Genomic DNA, 21,033 nt, shown 5'->3' on the forward strand with positions numbered 1-21,033 from the left:
ATTAGTTGCTTTTATTTACACCTTTATGCAAAGACTGTAAATAGGAATTCATAGAGCAATATGTTTTTCTAAGTACTCTTAATAACTTTTTAAAAAGGAGTGATAATAAAAATGCAAATGTATTTAATTTTTTTATTAGTTCTGTATAAATATACATTAAATGTATGCACTTACATGCACATACATGTAATGAAATATTGCAGGTGGAAAATAGCCAAGAACACTTCATTAGTGTTCTAATTCAGTTATTAGAAAATTACAAATACTAAAGCAATATGGCTACTGGTGACTAGGATCGTTGTATTTCTACATCTCCATGGAGTACTCTTTTTTTTTTTTTTTTTTTTTTTTTTTTTTTTTTTTTTTTTTTAGGTACACCACACAATCACAAAACCATTAGGTTTTGCTTTTCCTCCTTGTGTTTGATATCTAGATCTAAAGTCCTCAGTATTTACTTTTGACATTTGCAGTGCTGTTAGAGAGCTTACTTAAAAAGTTATTAAACTTTTCAACTTATTAAATTAAAAACCTAAAACCTAAAAATATTATGTTGAAAATGAGAGTCTGGATTCATTCCCTTCCTTTATTTCTAGAAACAACGCAGGATAGTGTCTGTAATCACGTCCACTTTATATTCTTTGCAACTGCATTTGATTATGTTTGTCCTTTGAAACACATTTGCAGTGAAGTCTTCTACTTTGCATTCATAAATCTTATTTTTGTACATCAGAAATATATACAGAACATGTATCTAGTGTGTGTATATCTGTTTATTTTAATGTACTTTCATGTTCTCATCTGGCTTGCAAAGAATTGCAGTCTGCCAATTTAATGCAACTTGAGACAAGCTCTGGGAGCAGGAATTTCTTTTGCTCACTTTTTTTTTGGTTTTGTTTTTTTTGGTTTTTTTTTCTTTGTCTCCTAGTTTGGCATTGCTTTACTTGACGTACTATCTCTACAGATATGAAGAAGAATTCTTTCGCTAGAGATAGGGGATTAGAAACTTTTAGTTTAATCTGCTGTGATCTGTAGAAAAGTTTGTGTATAGACACCCTGTGTTCAACCAGGCCCTCTAATAGTGTACGTGAAGGTTTTTCTACCTAAAATGTTTGTTTCCACAAGCCTGTCTACTATTACTGCATTTGCTTTTCACTGCAGCTGCTATTGGATCTTGTGTGGTTTAATCCATTCTTCCTTCTTTTGTCCTGTCCTCTTTTCTCCTCCCCATGTTTTCTTTTCCCGTGTATTTGGGTTCTTGTTGTGTGCACTCAACAGTATCTCCTCCTGCAGAGTCCGTTGATGTTCACAGACCAAGCTCAACAGGATGTTATCATGGTTCTGAAGTTCCCATCCAACTCCCCTGTCACTCACGTAGCAGCCAACACCCAGCCTGGTCTGGCCACTCCTGCTGTGATCACAGTTACTGCAAATAGGCTATTTGCTGTAAACAAGTGGCATAATCTTCCTGGTAAGTAAATTAAAGTAAGTAGCCTAAGAAACCACTGCCATCAAGCAGTACTGTTTGTTTCAGAATCTGCTTCAGGACGGTTTTAAATTTGAAGTGTGAAGAGCAAGTCAGTTCATTGACACAGCATGCTCTTCACATGTGGACTTAGTTTGTCTTTAAAAAGGTAATCTGAACCATTGTGTGATAAGATGTGTAGCAGACAAAATGTTTGTAACAGCAATGCATTGCTTTCCAGGCCGTTGGGCACTATGCAAGGCAAAACCAGTATATCACTATTGCATCATGATAAAGTCACACTCTTCCTCTTAGATTTGTTTTTCAGTTAGATGTAAGCCTGAACCATATAATGTCAAATACAAGTTATATAACATGTGGAACTTGCCTGAAATCTTTTCTGCTTTTTCTAGTTGGTTATGAACACACCATATTCTGATATTAAAGCCACTCAATGAGAATTAGAAGACTAAATATATGGAAAGTCTTTATCTTCTGTAACTTAAACATCCCAAAGTTATTAGGTGCTTATGTATTTGTCAATATGAAAGGAAAACCACATATCCATTTGCATAGCAACCAATCTAAAGTAATTTTTGTTTACAAATGTGTTGGAGTTGAGCATATAGTCATTCAGTGTTCGATTCTAATGTTCTCGAATCTTAAAGGCATACATCCTCCTTTTCCTGGCTCTGAGTCTCAGGCCCAAGCCCTGAAAGGTCATTTATTTCAGTGCTGTGCAGTAAATCTGGTCAAAGGCTTTTCAAGAAAGGGAAAAAAGAGCTTCTACTCAAATAACTTAAGTAGAAGATATTTGTACTAGAGTAATACTCACATCACTGAAATTCCTACTAAGAAACCTGGACCCATGGTCCTTAATTAAATTTTGAAAAAAAACCAGGTGACTCCCCATACTTTTTCCTAATTCTTACAAATTACCTCTCAACATTGTACAAGTAGAAACATCTATGTATTATTTCACCCACCCAAGAAATGCTTAAAAAGAAAGGTGGGAAAGAAGCGGGGAAGGGAAACTTATCTAGATAACAAGTTGTGAGCAAGAACTATTCACGGGGCTCTTGACATTTGTTTGAAAGGAGGATGGCAATATCCTCTCATACCTTGGATGTGTGACCTTGGGCATGTAATATTCAACGATTTTAAAAATAGCCTTTGTAGACATACAGCAATCATGAGAAAAGAAGAGGTTCTAAATTGGCAGGAGTTGATTTTGATTTCCTCCTAAGTCTGCTGGTTGATGATCTGTGAGCAGGCAACCAGTTGTTGAGTGTAGTAATCAACTGCTCCGAGTCAAACAAAACGTTCAGATTTTGGTTTTTCCCTCACCTCTGAAAGGGAGGGCAGTAAGCTGTACTTCTGAGTCACTATTTTTTCATTTAGAGACATTCTATGCTTGTCTTGCCTTTACAAAGAGCTCAAGAAAACCTACAGTTTAAAACAAACAAAAGCCAACCAAACAAAACCAAAACCCAACAAAACCCCACCTCAGCCCACCTCTTTGAGAACACGCTAATCAGCTGCAGGCTGTTAATGGAGTGCTGTGTTTTATGGAGTACCATAGCTGGGTATGGTTTCCTGAGACTAGCGTTCACTATTGTTGCCTTCAAATTTTATACCAAAGTGGGATCTGCTAGGATTAGAGGGTAGGTATCATTCCTGCTCCATATCTCCTGCTGTGGGCTTAGCTTTGTCCTTACTAATGAGGCATCATGATAAAAAAGTTAAGTTGACAAGTGACCAGTTGTCACTGATGTGTAATTAAAAATCTTACTCCTGCTTTTGTATAGAGTTTGGTGGCTTTGCTGACATCTAATGGCACTGGTACCCAACAGGGTGCCTGCATTTTGTCACATGGTTTTCATGTTTTATTCTGTTAGTGTTTCATTGCAGCAGAACTTTCACTTCCCAATTATTTGTGAAACCCTTCTATTGATAGTGATTTTTATATTAAGCTATGGATGATAGATAGAAAAACAATAGGTATAAGTATTCAGCCATCATTTTTTGTTCTGCTTCCAAGATTGTCTTGTGGGCTGCCTGGGGGAGGGGTCGGGGGCATGGAGTTTGCTTGCCTGCTTATTTCTTTTCAGCGTGGCTGCGGGGAAAAAAGGTGCACTTTTTTTTTTTTTATCACTGAAGGAAAATTCAGGAGGTAAACATTTTGCTGGTGTGCCAGGTGCCCAGATGATATGTAGGTCAGTAGAATTATATATTGACTTCTATACAAACTTGCAAATAAATGTTTTTTGGTGATGTATGAATCCTTAAATACTGGATGACGGTGAGATTTCCCCGTCTACATCATAAACTGATTTTTTAAAAAAATGTCCTTTGTGCTTCACTTGTTCAAAGCAGTGCTTTAGAAAGTAAAGAGGAAAATAGTATTTGCTACAGTCAGCAGATGGTTGTCACATTTTGTTTTCAGTGCTCTTTACCACTTAATTTTGTTTTGTTGCGACAGGAGAGGTTGCCAGTAAAGCATCTGCTAGAGCTTATGGCTCAGGACCAGAGCTGCTGCTGATGGCATACATTCAGAATAGCACTAATCTAAAATAAATGTTTAATAAGCAGCCTGTGAAAGCACCTGGAATTATTTTTTTTTTAATTCAGTTGATGCAGAACTATCTTGTTAAAATTAAGGATGTACAATTTGGTTTGTAAAAGGTATGTGGCTTAATGTATTAAAAAAATGCAGAGTTTTAAAATCTTCTTTCTTGAATTCCAGCTCATCAAGGTGCTGTACAAGACCAGCCTTACCAGCTGCCAGTGGAAATCGATCCTCTCATAGGTCTGTCACTTCCTTCTCTCTCTGCGATTCATTAAGTTCTGTATGGTGGCCCTGAAGTGTAGATTACGGTTGTTTTTCACTTGCTGGTTGCTGGGAATGGAATTTTCCTGATAAACCATTTGCATGCAAATTGGAATGCAATGAGCTGTGGCTATGCTGGTATTTCATCAACTCCCCCTCGTTGGTTTGCCTAATTTGAACAGGCCTAGGACGCGTGTCAGTGAAAATTAATATGGATGCTGTAATAATGTGTGATTGAGAATGTGCATGAAGTACTGTCAGGATAATATTGGATCTTTTCATCACTCAGACTTGTTGATGAGCAGGAGCGAGGCACGTTATGATGAATTGGTGCACTGGTAATGTGATGGAGCTCCTTTGCTGAAGAAATTTTCATAATAACAGTGGGGTTCTTAACCGCACCGTGTTGTGAAAAATAAAACCATGGTGCCAGGGTTTCATCATTAAAGGAGATCAATCCTTTCTTCATAGACCTGCTGTTCAGGCTGAGGGGATTAATGTGTAATTGTGAAGCAGTTTCAAAGTTGAAATATATTGCCCACTCTTTTAGTATTGAGATATTAGTATTCATTTTTCAAGGGTATTGCGTCTTTTGATCAGCATCACTAGTTAAATTTGTGTATGTTTTTCCTTTTATTAAAAAGGAGTGGAGGAATATCTCTCTTTTATTTAATGACTCAGTGTAATAGAGTCAATTCATGACTTTTTATTATAGAGGTTTATTAGTTATGTAGAGCTGATTTCTCTGTTAGCATGGTTAGAGTTTGGTCACTTCTTTCATTACAGACCCAACTTTGGGGAGTATACTTGGACTGTAATTAAGGAGCCTGTAGCATGGCAAATGAAACCCTAAAGGTGATAAAAAAAAAAAAATAATCAAACAACCCCAAAATACGAACTAGTTGTAGGACAGTTCACAGAAGCAAAGATGACAGGATTTCTACATGCCACACTCTCGGCTTCCCATCGATTCTACTAGTCTTCAAACTTAGCTCTGTTTTTTTCAACTGTCCTTATCAGGATGGTAGTTTAAGTCAAAAAGAAATTAAGTGGCCAGTTATAGAAGCATGGAAAAATCAGAGCAAAAATGAAGTTGCCTGGAAAGGTTGGAATGACAGGTCTGTCAGCCAGTGAGAATTAATTTCAAAACAAGTATTCATATCACAGTAGGGACTGCATTGTACCAGTCTGTAGATACTGTTGCTGTGTAGCCATTTTGCTGGGTAAGCTCAATGATAATTATATCAGGAGCAGTGTGGGCATATTAAACCATTTTATAGAGCTGATAAAAATGTTTTTCCAAAGTTTTAAAATCAATTCCCATCAGAATAATGCAGTACTTATAATTCACAATGAGGAGGACATGCTATAACTCTCCTTTCCTTCATGAAATGGATTTTATCCAAAAAATGTTGGGAGCAGGTAACATATAATCTGCTTTAAAATCTGCTATCAAGTAGGATTTAGAAATATTAATAAACATCACAGCAAAAAAAACCCAAAATCACATTGGGCCTGTCAGATGATTTTCCTACATATTGTGATGATGAACATTAGGGAGGAAACATGTTTTTTATTTTTGTTTGCAGTTTTCATAATTTTAAAATTATAATTCCATTTTCAGGCTTGCCTTTAGTTTACAAAATACTTGGACTTTTGTTTGGTATAAACACCTTTAAAATTAATATTCATAGTTCTGAAAAATGGTTTAATATTCTCTTCATACAATAGTTCTCAAATCAGCCTTGTGGTTACATTGGACATAGTTTAAAAGGTTAAGGCTTTCTTTGTCACTGTTAAGTAGCATCATTGGGTACAAGCAAGTAATTATGTAGATAATATTAAAGGTTTTTAATTGTGGCTAGACACATTTACCTAGAAATGGCACCTAAGAGGACCACAAAATTACACTTTTACGGTTATAGCAGGAATCTTGTTGCTGTCTTAGTCATAAGGAGGGATTCCTGCTGTCCTAATTTTCCAGTTGCACAGGAAGATGTAAAACAGTAGTGTCTGATATGACATAGATCCTAGACCTCTTTTTGAGGTGAACTTTTTTGAAGGGCTTATCCACACTGAATGTATTGATCTGCATGTTTTTTGGGGGGGTTATTTGCCATTATTTTGTCATACAGAACACTTCACTGTGCATTTATAATGTGTTGTTGTTACTCTTCAAGCAGTCTCAACAGCAGTCAAGGCCCTGTTATGTGTTACCTGCAGAGCAAGTGACAATACCTTGCTAAATTATTTGCTACCCACATGGATAAAACAGTATCAACATTTTAAAGATAACAGAAGCAGAAGTAATTAAGGCTTTGATGCAGAGTAAATGGAATAAACCAAAGGCTTAGGGGATAGCTAGCCTATGAGAATGGAAAGAAGTTAAAGAACAAAGTGTGAAGAAGAGCACAAGACCAGCACAGAGACAGGTCTGGGGGACCACTTGGAATGGAAGTAATGGTGCTCTGAGCTGTTGGCAGACAAATTGAGGCTTACTTGCCTGGAATGGGAGTCAGGTTCTCTTGGGAGCAAAGCATATTAGAAGTTCTTTCTACACTGTAGGATTTTGCTGATAGGGAGACAGACAGACACACAGAGACACACAAACATCAATTAATAAGGACAAAATGCGATATGAAAAATGGGTTCATTGATTGATTCATGTCTCTTCTGTGGCTTCACAATGCAAGATTACCTGGGGAAATAGAACAGCAGGTGATCAAATCAGGGTAAATATTATCTCTCAACCCTAAAGGAGATTGTGGAGATAAGCTGCTTAATTTTTGTGCAATGCTCAAAAAAGTGTAAAATAGTAGTGATGTTTACTGCATTTGTTCTTTTTTTAAATTACAAATGCTTGCAATGAAATAAAACTTGTGTACAATTTTGAAATCATAATTCCATTGTCTGCTGCATTTGAGCCACTATATAGCACATATGTATATGTACTGTCTTATAATTACATTCCCTTCATTTGTTTCTTAATGTTTTATTTCCTGTAATAGAAGTAGGGGAGAAGAAAGTGTATTACATTTTTATGTATCATTCCTTTTCGCAATCTTTCATTTATATTTGTCAGCTGCATTTGACTTAAAGAAGTTATTTCTTCTATTTTAGAATATATACTACAAGGAATTAGCATTGTTCCCAGAAGTGTAATGAGTATTTTATAGTAAAAGTAGAAAGAAAATGTCCCTGCCACAAAAAAGAAGTAACAGCAGTGAGAAATAGTTTAGGTGTGAACATAAGTTTCTAAAATGTGCTTTTGTTCTGTGAATGTGGATGCTAAAAATTCTTGATTTGTGTGTCTTTCTGTTCAGCCAGCAATACAGGTATGCACAGAAGGCAAATCACTGACCTTTTAGACCAAAGCATTCAGGTGCATTCCCAGTGTTTTGTCATCACCTCTGATAACCGTTACATCTTGGTTTGTGGCTTCTGGGACAAGAGTTTCCGAGTTTATTCTACTGACTCAGGTAATGTATTTTTAAAATATGGGAATAGCCTAAAAGATTTTTCTGTTCATTGTCAATCTACAGTTCCAAATAAGAAGGAATGGGGAGTGGGGAAAGTGGAGTATGTATTTATTCCCCTATCAATAATATTTGTCAAATCTTTTCTTACCTACTGCTACTGTGTATTGTATGCTATGATCTTTGTTGAATGATGCCAAATGCAAGACAAGGAGCTTTTGTTAGCCATAGCATCACACTTCAAATCTGTATTACAGGCATGCCTGTTCATATACTGTAGTTTCCACAAGAAAATGAGGTTTTGTGAAGCTTTGCATACCAGCACAATTAATTGTTCTTAGAGTGCTTGCTTGAATTTAACTCTGGTTGGTTTTCAGCACCAGAGGTTTTTTTTGGAGGAAATACAGGGAAGCACCACAGAATAAGAACAGAAGTGAAGTCTTGAAATCTGGTGAAAGAAGGCTTATGAAAGCCTTTGAAAGCTATGCTATAATAGAAAAATTGATTCGGAGCCACTGAATTCTTTCATAAAATATAAACTGATCGATATAATGGGTAGCAGTTAAATTAGTCTGTCAGCTAGCATGTATCCAAAGCTTTGAAATCATGCATGTGTCATGCTAAATAGAAAAGAGTCTTTCAGTGTAAAAGCTACAGGAATTTAAAAGCCATGGAGCCTCAGAAGAAAATAGGTACGATTTTTTTCCGTTTCATTATCTTATAATGGGAATAGCAACCTCACTGCAAGGTACTTCTTTGGGATTAATGACCCAGTGTGGTTAATGTGTGTGTGCCATCAAGCTTTCCAGTAGGTTATTAATCCCTAGGGAATATCCTACATGTTTGTCATCATTTCTTAAATATATTAGTTAATAGTGTTTTTCACACTTGGCAAACCAAAATGTTTAACAAAACAGGATGGTCTTTAATGAAAATCTGTTAAGTCTAGATCTCATGGCATATTTTAGCATATCTGTCATTTTTGCGATTTTAAACCCTTAAGTATAAAGGAGAAGTTCCATTTATTTCATATTGACTGACTGCAATTCATTATAGAGACATCTTGTTAGACCCTTCTTAGTTTAATTTTCTCATTGATGAAAATAAATTTACGTAAAACTGAATTTAAAGTAGATCTTCAGAAAAGTTAGCTAGCATTAATAAATGTTGAGTGTATATTCTTGAGTTATATTAATAGAGAACTAATTCTTTTATGTCGAAGGATGTATTTTACTTTATATATGTGGGAGGAACTTGTATGATTTTGGTAGCTTTGTCCTGTATCAGTCTGAACTACAAATACTTCATTAAGTTATGTCTTCTATGTGTAAGTCAGATACACCAGATATCTCATTACTACCATAGCTAATTATGGTATAAACACAAATACACTTGTCAAAAAAGTTGCAGATTTATGTCTTCCATGTGTCTCCTGTTAGTCAATATAGCAACTCTAGCTCTAGTTTAAATCAAGTGAACTCAATTGTAGTTTATTTTGTTTCAAATTAAAATGAGAATATAGTAGTGAAATACTTACTCTGAAATCAGCAGAGCAGCAAGGAAAAGAGATTATGTGATCAGTAATGCATAATGGCAAGTGATCACAAGTGTTGAATTCAATTATATTTTAGCACTTACACAAAAAAGGAACTTTTTTCTTATTAAATTTGAGGTTTGTTTGGGGTTTTTTAACAGGAAATACTTTTAACATAAATCATGGGTTCTCAGCACAGCTAGTATAGCAGAAGCACAATAAAACCTTCCTCCAGCAGTGGGAATGATTTCTAGACAGCATTTTAGATTCGGTAGTACAGAGACTTGAGTCTTAGTTTTCTTTTAATTATTCGTAGCACAGCTGTCAAATAAAACATTAACTAGAAAATTTGTTCTGTTAAAAGGGGATATCTGAGTGCATATGGTAAAATTCGGTATTAGTGTATAGAGAGGACAACTTACGTTAAAGGAAACAAAAAGTTGAAGAACTCTTATGAGATTAATGATTTTTATTTTTTTTACTAATGTGAAAGAGCAAGTGCTTATTTCTTGTTTTGATGGAATTGATTGAACCTTAGCTGCACAGTGACAAAGTAAAACTAACAAGGCACTGTGACTACACGAACAACTGTCAAAGAAATAGGCTTGAAAAATGTTTGTTTTCTAGAACAGAACCTATAAACAGAATATAATTGAGAGAGAGATGTCTATAACTCAGCGATGTTTATAGCATAAACTTGTGTTCTAAAAGTATAAATCACCTGAGGTAGTTGATTACCTACAGCTATACAACTGAAAAATATATTACATAATTAAGTTATTCTCAAATCTAAACCATGTCATTGACAGCTTGAATTTTCAGGGGAAAACATACACTCGGTAAGATGTTTTTGTATATTGCCAAAATGAGGTTATGTAGTCTGTGAGTGTCACTGCTCCTAGCTGTGAATTTCAGTAACTTTTTCTGACTAAATCTGTTTACTGATCAGCGCCTGAGACAGTTAGGTGACCCTGTGACAAAAATGAAAGCCCTGGTGTGCAGAGGGGACCACTACAGAACACTATTACAGAATCACAGAAATTAGGGAAAGACTCGATGCCTGAGTTACTCTCCTTTCCAGCAGAAGGCAGATCTTCACAGTGAATGTACTTTCCAGGGGTTTGCCCTTTCCAGTCAGAAAAGGCTCATGTGATAGTACTTATTTTCACAATTTCTCTTGGGGGATTATACTTGCCTAATAGCTTTTGTCAGTCTTTTATTTTAAATCTTATGTACAGGTTTACTTTAAATGACATCATGTTATTCTGTTTTTTACTTCGTGTACTAAAGTAATTAATTCCTTTTTTTTTTTTTCAGCTGTTCATACCTTTCTCTTTTTTTTTTTTTTTTTCTTCCTGGTTTTCTCCACTTTAACGCAATTACCTTTTTTGATCTCCTGTTATAAATCATGCTGTTAACATTATTTTTGTTCTTTCCTCAGAACCACTCCCTTAAATCTTTTGTTAGCGTTAGAGTTATTTAGTGGCTGGATATGAATACAGTGCCTTTGTACTGCACAGGAAGAGGGCTATGAAATATGTCCTACTAGCCATATTATAGGATTGACTAATTTTTAATTCATGCACCAAAATATTTTGCTAAGATGTGCTTAATTTGAGTCCCAATGCTGATTTGTGTTACTACTTGTCACGTTACTAGTTACTATTGTTATATACTCTCCAGAACATTTTATTTCAGATACAGTAATTTTCCATTCCTATTTCTTTTTTGGCCTGTGTTGTTTATCCTTCCAAAGCCATCACTCTTTTCCCCTTCTGTTCTTTCTCATTCTTTATTCAGCCCAAAGCACAAATGGAGGCATGGTCATTTGGGCTGAGGAGTCTGAGGTCACACGTTAAGGGCATCACACTTCCTTGTGTCATTGGATGCAGAATTTAGCCTGGCCCATGTTACCTGAGTGGGCCAAGCAGGCGCGTAAGAAACGTGTGTGTGAATCTTTTGTCCTGTCTCTACAAGATCTGCAAAACCTAGGCTTCAGGAAATCCAGTGAGATGGATTTTAGTATTTCCATTCTCATTTCATAGGATCACGTATGCTGCTGGCAGATCCAGAAGGCAGCAGGACCCATGACATGTTTGCTGTGTAGGAGCCAGCCTCTGGCAGGGTGGTCTGGCAGAGATCTGCTGTGGGTGACCTTACATGTGTTTCCTCTCCCACATGCAAATCCACTATGCGTGACCATCCAAATTTACTTTTTTCTTGAAATAATGTCCTGTTTAGATAAGGTTAAAAGGTAACAGTCATATTAATGTTTATACAGACTCTTGAATGGCACATTTTTAACTGCCTAGGCTTTCCTTTCTCTTTAGCATTGATGTCTCTTATCAGCAGTACAAACGTTTGTTGTATATGCAACAGGTAAGAGTTTTTTCCAGGTCAGTCTTCTGAGGTTTTTTGAACATTACAGAAATTCTTAAAAGGGAAGGATGCTGGTTGAAATAATTGGCAAGTGTTTAAATGGTGATGGAAAAACCTGGGTTCAAGATTTATTTTTTATCTAAATCTCCTCTGTTTAAGAAGATGCCCAAAAGCTGCATGTGCTATATATATTTTAGGCAGCTCTCACACTACTAATTTCTTCAGGGTCTTATATTCTGTATCTTCTGATTCTGTTTCCCACATCATCATCAGAGTTGCATTTTTACTGGTACTTTCTTTGGTAAACTTGCCTTAAAAGAGAATCCCATCATGTTTCCTGTCTGCAAAGGGAATGTAAACATGTAGAATGTAAAAAACCTTCTAGCATGATTGGCCTTTGAATAAAGTGTAATATTTATGGACTGCAAATATTTTTTGCATGGACTGTATGGACTACTGCACTTTTAAATAAGTTTCCACCAAATAAAGAAAAAAAAATAGTACTCTCCACTATAGTTCTTTCTTGAACCTTTTTTTAATAAAGAAAATGTATCTCAAATAATTTATAATGTATTTAGTTTGCCTTAGAAAAATAAAAGCATAGTTTTAAACCAATCAATTTTATATGCTTCAGGTAAACTGATACAAGTAATATTTGGACACTGGGATGTTGTAACCTGTCTTGCTCGTTCTGAGTCCTATATTGGAGGAAATTGTTACATTCTCTCAGGATCACGTGATGCAACGTTGCTGCTCTGGTACTGGAATGGGAAAACCAATATTATTGGTGATAACCCAAGAGGTAAGCAAAACCAGAAAAACTTGTTTTATAAAGACGTTGTCTAAAAATGGCTTGAGTGAACACTGCATGACAAAATTTTAAGCAACGCTAATGTTAAAGTACAGTATTTCTTTTTTCGTAGTTGTTATCAGTTCTGTTTTAAAGAATTGAGGGCACATTGCTTGCTTAGCAGCATAACTAGAACTAATTTTTAAAGTTATAGGATACTGAACATCACAAACACATTTATTTTTTTTTTCTTGTCACTCATTCAATTGGGAGAGAGTGGCTCTGGGAGTGAGGGAAGGGGATTATATTTTTATATTGCCTGTTCAATCTGAGTAAATCTTTTTCTCTCAAAATGACACCTTCATTAAATACTTGCATTTGAGTTGTTTAAAACAAAAAAAGACTTTACATTGTTCCAGTGCAGACTGTATTCTATGCAACTGTAATCTTATGCATATAGTTCTTACAGTGGTATGTTAGCTATCAATAGAGTTACACAGACAGTGAATTTTAACTTAGCCTGGGGTCGTTGTGATGAGATGTGTAATGGCCTGAGCAGGACACTTAGGTGAAAGACGGACAGACATGTGGGATGGATTAAAGAAGCAAGTTTAAAACTTCTTTAGTTGAACACTTTGGTAGGGTGCTACATGCCTAATCCTCACTCTCACATACTAGGTATTTTAATTGGTTCCAGTGCAAGCAATAGGGCTCATACAAACTATCAAAGTCAGAGCAAACCCTGCTTCAGCCTAATTCAGTTTTAACCCCTCCCCACCCAAACTCACCTTGCAATTGCCGAAGAATTTAATCTCTTCTGTCTTGCACAATTTCCCAGGAAATCCCAAATCCTTTAACTCATGAAGATTCTCTCTTTTTAACTCATAATTTTATATGGAAAACAATGAAATGCCATGACTGTTTTACCCTGCTGTGCCTGTATTTTGTAACAGGAAAGGTAGAACGTGGTCTTGTTATTATGCCAGTTTCACTCCACACAAAAAATTAATTCCTGATCCTCAGAGCAAAGAAAAAGGCAGACATATAGCTTCAGAAAAAGCCTGAGTGAGCCACTTCACAGGAGTAAGAGGCTTTCAAGACCACTTGTAAGAGCTTACCCATGTGAATAGATGGGGTGCATCATATCCAGAGGTCCCGTTCAGCCAAAAAGAAAATGCCCTAAAGAGAAGGGGTGAGAAGCGGTATATTCTGTCTGACAAATGAATAAGAGTATTTGTTAAGTTTTCTGCCAAACACTTAAGGTCTTCTCTGACCCTGTTTAAATACTAGTAAAAACATACCTGCTGTCTGCAGAGGACAAAATGGACATCTGGAACACAAGAAGTGTTGTTATATCTGGCATATATTGCAATTATAACTGACATACAATTTCATATAATGTAAACAATATCTGACATCTTCTATATTAATTCATTTGGTAAAGTTGTGTGTTCCATACTGTTCTGTTACTCAACTGAAGTTATTTGAATTTGAAAAAAAGAGGTGGTTTAATGAAAATGCGTCCTGTGAACTATTTTGAAGAGGTACAGCTAATTAATATCAGAATGAATATCTGAATTTAACTTGCAAATTATTTGATGTTGACTGTGAAAACTATTCAAAAATTGAACAAGATAGCGAAGCTCAGTTCACACAATTGCAGAATCTTCAGGCTGAGATTGTGAGCAAGCTATCCTCATTATCCTTCCAACAGCATGGTTGAAGAGATGGGAGCTTTTCTGGGATGTGGCTAGCAGAATTTTATGAGTATTTTAAAATAAATGTGGCTTTGGTTAAGGGACAAAATCTCTGTGAATATTTATACATATTTTGCAATCTATCAATTTAAAGAGAAGGTAAACTCTGCGCTGTTTTTGCAGAGTTTGTAAACTTGGAAACTCCAAAAAGTCTGTGAAAGGAACTTAAGAGCTTGACAGTCAAGTGAGCTTGTAAATCCTGAAGAAGAAAACTGCCCTTTTGAGGAGAAAACCCTAAATATTTTACTGGTGTGAAGCAATGAACATTTGTAGGTGTCTCCTTACAGCATTTTCAAGGCCTGCAAGCTCTTGCAGATTCCTAGGCCTGTCCTGAGAAGTTCTCCTTGTTGAGTATTTCCCAGCCAGGGCTTTGTGAACAAGACCTTGCTGCTGTAGTCTCCTTTATGACCTTAACAAATTACATGCTTGGATTTTGTACGTAGTTTCTAACTAGAATAGATAGATTTGGTTATAATCTGTTTACTGTTAAATTTCTAATGTGTTAAAATTTTGCAGTTTTCAAAGTTAATACTAGGCTATTTTAACTACTGTTTAAAATCAAACAATCGCTACCTGGTAAATCTCTTTGTTTGCACTCCTATTAAACTTGTATGTTTTAGGGACATGCAATGGCTCCTATGTTTACTAGTTACCATTATGTAGCTTTTTTTGTGATACAGCGTGCTTGGAAGCCTTTGTTATGAATTGGAATCTCATGGCACTATACATAGGCCTAGACATGTGTATAGTAAAAGACAGTTTCTGCTTCAAAGAGATGGTAATCTGGGGGTTTAATTTTTCCCAGAAATAGCTTTCTATAGGCATCTCTGTTCAGTCAAATTTTTTTTTAAAGGCAAATAAAAAGAGCTGTTTCTGCTTAGTTCTGATTTTGTCAGAAATGGAAAGCACCAGCAGACTTGTTGGGTTTTGAGCCCTGTTACTGCAACTGTAACTTCCATTCATTTGTGGGATGCTAGATATTTAACTTGTCTGATATCTTTTTGTATTTGAGGCTTAGGATTTTTTACCTCAAAGTATAGTTTATTCATGCTTCCCATGAGCACTGTTCATTGGAATTTTAGATACTCTCAGAGTTGGTATTTCTTTCCTATTTTTTCTCTATTTATTTTTCTCTAATTTCCATCTTAAAATGACTTCACAGCAACATGCATCCAATGGCACTGTACCAAATCATGGTACCAGAGTAGTTTCAACAATAACAATGTAAAACAGAAGCATTTCTTTCCTCCTTTCATAGTACTGTTGCCTCTGATACACATCAGTCAGCAGCCTAGTATGATCAAGCTACCCTAAATTCTACCCCATTGGGCACCCACTGCTCCACCAGGTACTTTTTATTTAGGTCCCTTTATCTGGTTTCGTTACTTTAGGAAGCACTGAGCTCTTGATCTCTGGCTGCATATATTCATGTTTTAGAATGGTACTTAACTCAAGCTGACAAGCCAGGTGGGCTATGGCATACATGATAAATGTTTTGTTTGATATTCTTTATCAAGGACAATTTTCTGGCCAACTGGACCGTATGGAAAAATTCTTTACGTTTTTGGTTTAACATAAGAAATATGTTACTGAAATATTCATTATTGACATTCTTTAATTTTTAACTTTTAAGCTGGCTTCTTAAAGAAATTACACCTATGTAGTCTCACTGTCTGTTTAGTTTCTCCCTAATAACTCTCAAATGCATTGATCAATGTAAACCAAATTTCAGTAATTTAAATCTCAAAAGATATGAAATTCCTACGTGGGACACATCTGCTGGAAACTATTTTTATTCCTCACAAAACAGCCTGATTACATTTAAGTCCTTTTTTCCTTCTCAAATTAAAACCTGAAATTCAAAAAATATTTCACCATGCTCTTTGATCAAATGTAGGGTTTTTTTCTTTCTAAATTAATTGATTTTGAAAATGTAAAAGCATGGCAGTACTTTACTTTGGTACGTAGGCATTTTCTGATGCAGAAATGTTTCTGTGGACAATTTCAGACCAAGCCTAGGAATAATGCAGAACAGAGCAGAGGATCTGAAATAGTTGTTTCCTTTCAAATAGCTCTGAGCTATTTTCACATTAATTAGCATAATTTACTGTGGAGATGTAAAGTCACTTCGCATAGCATAAGAGGCTTTTATTATTCTCTCCTTGGCATGTGGCTTGCTGTGGGTAGGTGGGGGAGGTAGGAGGGACAGGATGTAACCCTCCCCTTGGTACCCCTTGAAGCCCATGTGTGATCTGTATCACAGGGTTGGCTTTTGCATATTTAGAGGCTCCGATCTAATAGCAAAGTATGTACCGCTTGGGGACATGGCATTATGCGTCAGGGCTTGTGTTCCTGAATAGGGTGGTAGAATGTGTAGAGGTTACTGAGGGAGGGTGGTGTACTTGTGGAAAGATGCCATGTTTTGCACTTGCCCAGCCTGATAGGGTGGCAGCAGAGGTGGAAGGAAGGCGAGATACGGGGGGTGAGAGGAGGAACTACTTGTGATGGCTGGAGAAAAGAGATGAGAGAATTCATTTGCATACAAATGGCGTGCAGCACTTTCTGATCCCGTGCTCACTTTGAAGCTCAAGTGGCAACTCTTAGGGTTTGGACATTTCCTAGGTTGAGGGATTGCATTTTACTTTGTAATCACAGAACCATAGGAAAGTGGGTGGGCAGGAGCTTTGGTCACCTGATCTATTCTCTTTTCCAAAAGAAGGCTTAAGTACGCCAAAACCATTCTTTACTGATGTTTGTCCAACATTCTGTTAAAAACTTCAGCAAATATATTTTTGGGCCTATCATTAGCAGTCTTTTCTCAGTCTTCATCCTAGTATCCTGTTTTGTTTTGGTTTTTTTCAGCAGTTGTATTCTATAATTTCTTACATACTTATCTTTGTGTAGAGAACAGATTATTTATTTCCCCCTTGCAACAACTTCCAGTTATTTGGATTGCCATGACCTGTAATTCTTTGCTTCCGGAAAGCACGCCTTTTGCCATAAGTTATATTTTTCTAGAACTCTGACTTTTTCCTGTGTTCCTCTCCAGTTGTCTTGTCTTCCTCAAAGTAGTCCCAGCAACACCGCTGAAGCCTTTCCAGTAATAAGTAGAAAACAACCTGGTTTACAGACCATTTACAAACCATTACTTTTCACATCCCTATGGGATATCTGTTCATTTTAAAACTGTGTGACAGTGTTAATTCTTTTAAGGTATGAGCCAACATAAATTTCAGTATTTTCTGAAGAACCATCTAGTCAGTTGTTTTTTCTCCTCTTCTGTGTAGTTTGACTGTGGAATGTCTTTAAACTTTCTGAATTGCATGTTTTTTAGACTGTTCCTCCAATTTGTTAAAGTTATTTTGAATTCTCATCCTTTCCTTCAGCAGACTTGCAGCAGCTCATGTCTGCAAATGTAACTTGCAGTCTTATTCTATCAAATTGCTCATTAAAGAAAACATTAGATAGTACACTGTTCAAGAATGCCCATCAATACGTTCACTATTTTGACAACGAAGAGCTTTCTGAATATAGCTTTCCAACTGGCTTTTCATCTGGCGTATAGTAGCATCTTATAAACATGTGCTTCCCTGTTTTCCTTAAGAAATTGCCAGTGTGAAACATTGCCAGAGTCCTTACTAAAGACAAAATACATGATGTACCCCTGAACACAAGTTGTGTTACTCTGCCACTGCAAGAAAAAAATTGCTTTGACGTGATTTCTTCATAACAAATTGGCTGTTACTTATCTCCTTGTTTTCTTGGAAACTGTGTGTGTGTATATATATGCAAATAAAAATATACATGTTCTACCATATTTTTTCTGTTTGTTGGGATTAAGTAAACTACTCTTCTTTCTCAGTTTTCCTTTTTCTGCTTCTTAAATGACATGACTTTTTTAATCTTGCAGAACTTCACCCAGTATTCATAAAACAACAGTTAAAACTCTGAGATTATGTAGTTTCATTTTCACAGTATTCTCAGATCAGTATTATCAGGCCAGTTGAGTTCCAAACATTTCCCTCCTTTACTTATTGTATAATTCAGGGAATTCTGTAACTGATTTGTCATTGCTGCTTTTACTATGTTTGCTCCCTGACTGCAGTTGGCCTTTTTATTGAAGACTTACTGAAATACTTCTAAATGTGTGACATTATCTATTGGCATTGCTGGCTCTTAAATAGCAGAGCAGCTTCTCATGGAAACTTACAATATTTTTGTGTTTATAGAATGACTGTTACTCCTGATGTCATTCATAGTTGCATCTCATCTGTGCTTGGCTATCCTGGTTTTGCCCCTACTTGCTTATACCTTGTGTCTTACACCGGTTCAGAAAAAACTCACTTATTTTGATCTTTCTGCCTGACTTTCCTGTGTTTACAGTTATGGGAGAACTTTCAGTTGTGCTAACTGGTATCATCTTGTCTGTCTTGTCCTGCTGCATTGGGGCAGTTTTCACTAGTATCTTTTATTACCTTTTCCTTTGTTTTTCTGTAGACTAACTTTTCATGAGATCTTATAGAACAATGTTCTGCACGTATTGGAACCTGTCTTCAAAATACTTGAAAAAATTATCTTGTTCATGTTCTTTCCTTTATAAAGCGTATTGAACACTCTCATAGCTTCGCCACTTTCATGTAAGTTCCTTTAACCATCATGTTTCTGATCTGTTATATTGATGATAATCATATCTAGAAGGCCACCTCTAGTTGTTGCTTACAGATTAAAAATTGTCACAAAATTGCTTGCTACACACATAGTTGTTGTATTCCTTTACCAACAAACTCCTTTGTAGTTGGAATATCCCATTTTCTCCAATCCTTCTTCTGAATGATCCCTCACTTATACCTACCAGATAGAGGCCAATCAGATCAGTGAATGTCAACCTATGCCTACAAAATGTTTGTTTTTTCACTGCGGTTATTTTGTTTGGATGTACTTTCTTGGAGGGGAGTTTTATAGTGGTGAATTTAATTTTTTAATAGTGTTTATGCTTATAAAATGGTTTGTACTTATAAAATGGTAGGCATTTCCACAGTTGAGGTGAAGGTAAGTTGCTTTTCTGCTGTTCTTGCACTATATTCATAGGCTATGAAGAGACTGTTCTATTGCTTTCAAAATATCTACAGATTATTTCATAATTATTTTTTAGTTTTCGTATTTTGAAAAACAGAAATATATCTAATTTAAAATTTTTATTTGCTTAATGAAAGCAAGGCTTAACCGATCAAAGTATTCAGTACTAATGAAACGTAGAGTCTGTGTATAACTGTATTACTACTACTAATACGAATGTGTTCTCCTCTGAGTTATTGCGTTGATCTTCCACACATATGTGAATAAAACAAATTATATTACCTCTTTTATGTTAGCCCATAAAACTAGAAAATGTTACTCTCTGTATGTATCACATTTGCATCACAAAGATTGTGGGGGTGCTTTCATTGCACAGTTTTATACTTTTTTAGAGGGTACTATATTCAGGTTTTCTGAAGTGTGTTAAAGAAATGTTTTCAGTCGTGTAGCTGTGTAGCAGGGCACGTGTGAATGTAAGCACGTGATTTTGTACTTTAATAAAAATTACTGGGTTTACTGAGATTTAATTGGGATAATTCATTGAACACTTTCACTATCACTAACATGTTGAATATCTTTCTCAGATATAATTTTTTAAAAAATACGTAATCTTTTGAATTTATAAAATGTGAAATCTCCCAAAGGATTCAAAGTTTAATCACCAGTTTCCTGTCTTGCTGAAAAACAGTCTAGCTACTATCCAAGCTACTTCTTTTAAAATAAACTGTGTTTGTTTTGTTTTTTTTTATAGCTACAGTTCCTAAATAAGTATTTGAACACCTGAAAAACTTTTTATCAATTAACATTATTATTATTAGACTAAAGCTGTGGTCTTGAGACTAGAGAAATCATTGGTTTTAATTATATTAGTAACCATAGCAAAAGGTAAAACATCTGTATTTCATCAACTGCTACGCACATTTTTCAGTTTGAAAATTTAAACTTTTTATAAGTGAATGCTTGGTAATTAATTAAGTGGATAATGCAGGCAATTGAAACTTTGAAAATATGACCTGATGAGCATCTTTGTGTTGGCTGATTAAAGAGCAATTCCATAGTTAATAATTTCTTTGTACTCAGACACACTAATTCTGTAAACTTGAATTCTATGAAGTTTTGTATACGTGCTTGCCTCTGTACACAGTGAATAGTCACAATGATTCCAGGCAGGTCATATATCTGCTGTTAGGAGCAAAAAACCCTCTTTGCCTTCTTCCCTTGTCTTTATCCACATCTTGAATTAACTTACATCTTGGTTCCCAAGTTTCTGCATGATCTAGACTTCTATTTTCAGTTTAAAACCCAATGATAATTGAGAAGATAAGGTTCCACATTTTGAAGAATGTTTATAGCATAAATATTTATTTAGAATTTTAATGTTTATTTCCTAAAAAATAAATACATTTGGAAGTAGTTTACATAACAGCTTATTTTCTTTAGAAAAATTAATTAAGAAGTAGTTGTAAAAATCTTACCTGTCAGTGTTCCCTTTTGCATTTATCATGCTAAGTCATAGAAGTATCAAAATGTCCATAAATCAGTAATCATGTTAGTTATAATGGAAATTCTGCTATCACTGTTAATTTCTGTCAAATGGTGGTCTACCATAATAGCTAAAAATTTGCAGAGCCTCCAAATACTAAAATATTTTGGAATTGCTGCAACTATTAAGGCAGTAGGTGCCATTCTCTGTAGTCAGTCTTTTAAGAAAAGAGTGTTGCTCTATGAT

General features: G+C 35.6%; 1 protein-coding gene across 4 annotated transcripts in view; it reads left to right on the forward strand.

Annotated features, from left to right (window-relative positions):
* LRBA (LPS responsive beige-like anchor protein) overlaps positions 1 to 21,033 on the forward strand; it is a 411,738-nt gene that overhangs the window by 369,602 nt on the left and 21,103 nt on the right. For 3 of the 4 annotated variants that reach the window (XM_037396311.1, XM_037396323.1, XM_037396341.1), the window contains 4 exons: positions 1,276 to 1,468; positions 4,209 to 4,271; positions 7,616 to 7,771; positions 12,316 to 12,483. In XM_037396311.1, the coding sequence (XP_037252208.1) occupies positions 1,276 to 1,468; positions 4,209 to 4,271; positions 7,616 to 7,771; positions 12,316 to 12,483 (580 nt within the window). The remainder of the gene's footprint in view (positions 1 to 1,275; positions 1,469 to 4,208; positions 4,272 to 7,615; positions 7,772 to 12,315; positions 12,484 to 21,033) is intronic. The other variant, XM_037396332.1, reaches the window with a different exon arrangement.

The sequence above is a fragment of the Falco rusticolus genome, chromosome 1 (assembly GCF_015220075.1).
Source record: "Falco rusticolus isolate bFalRus1 chromosome 1, bFalRus1.pri, whole genome shotgun sequence".
NCBI classification, from domain to species: Eukaryota; Metazoa; Chordata; class Aves; order Falconiformes; family Falconidae; genus Falco; species Falco rusticolus.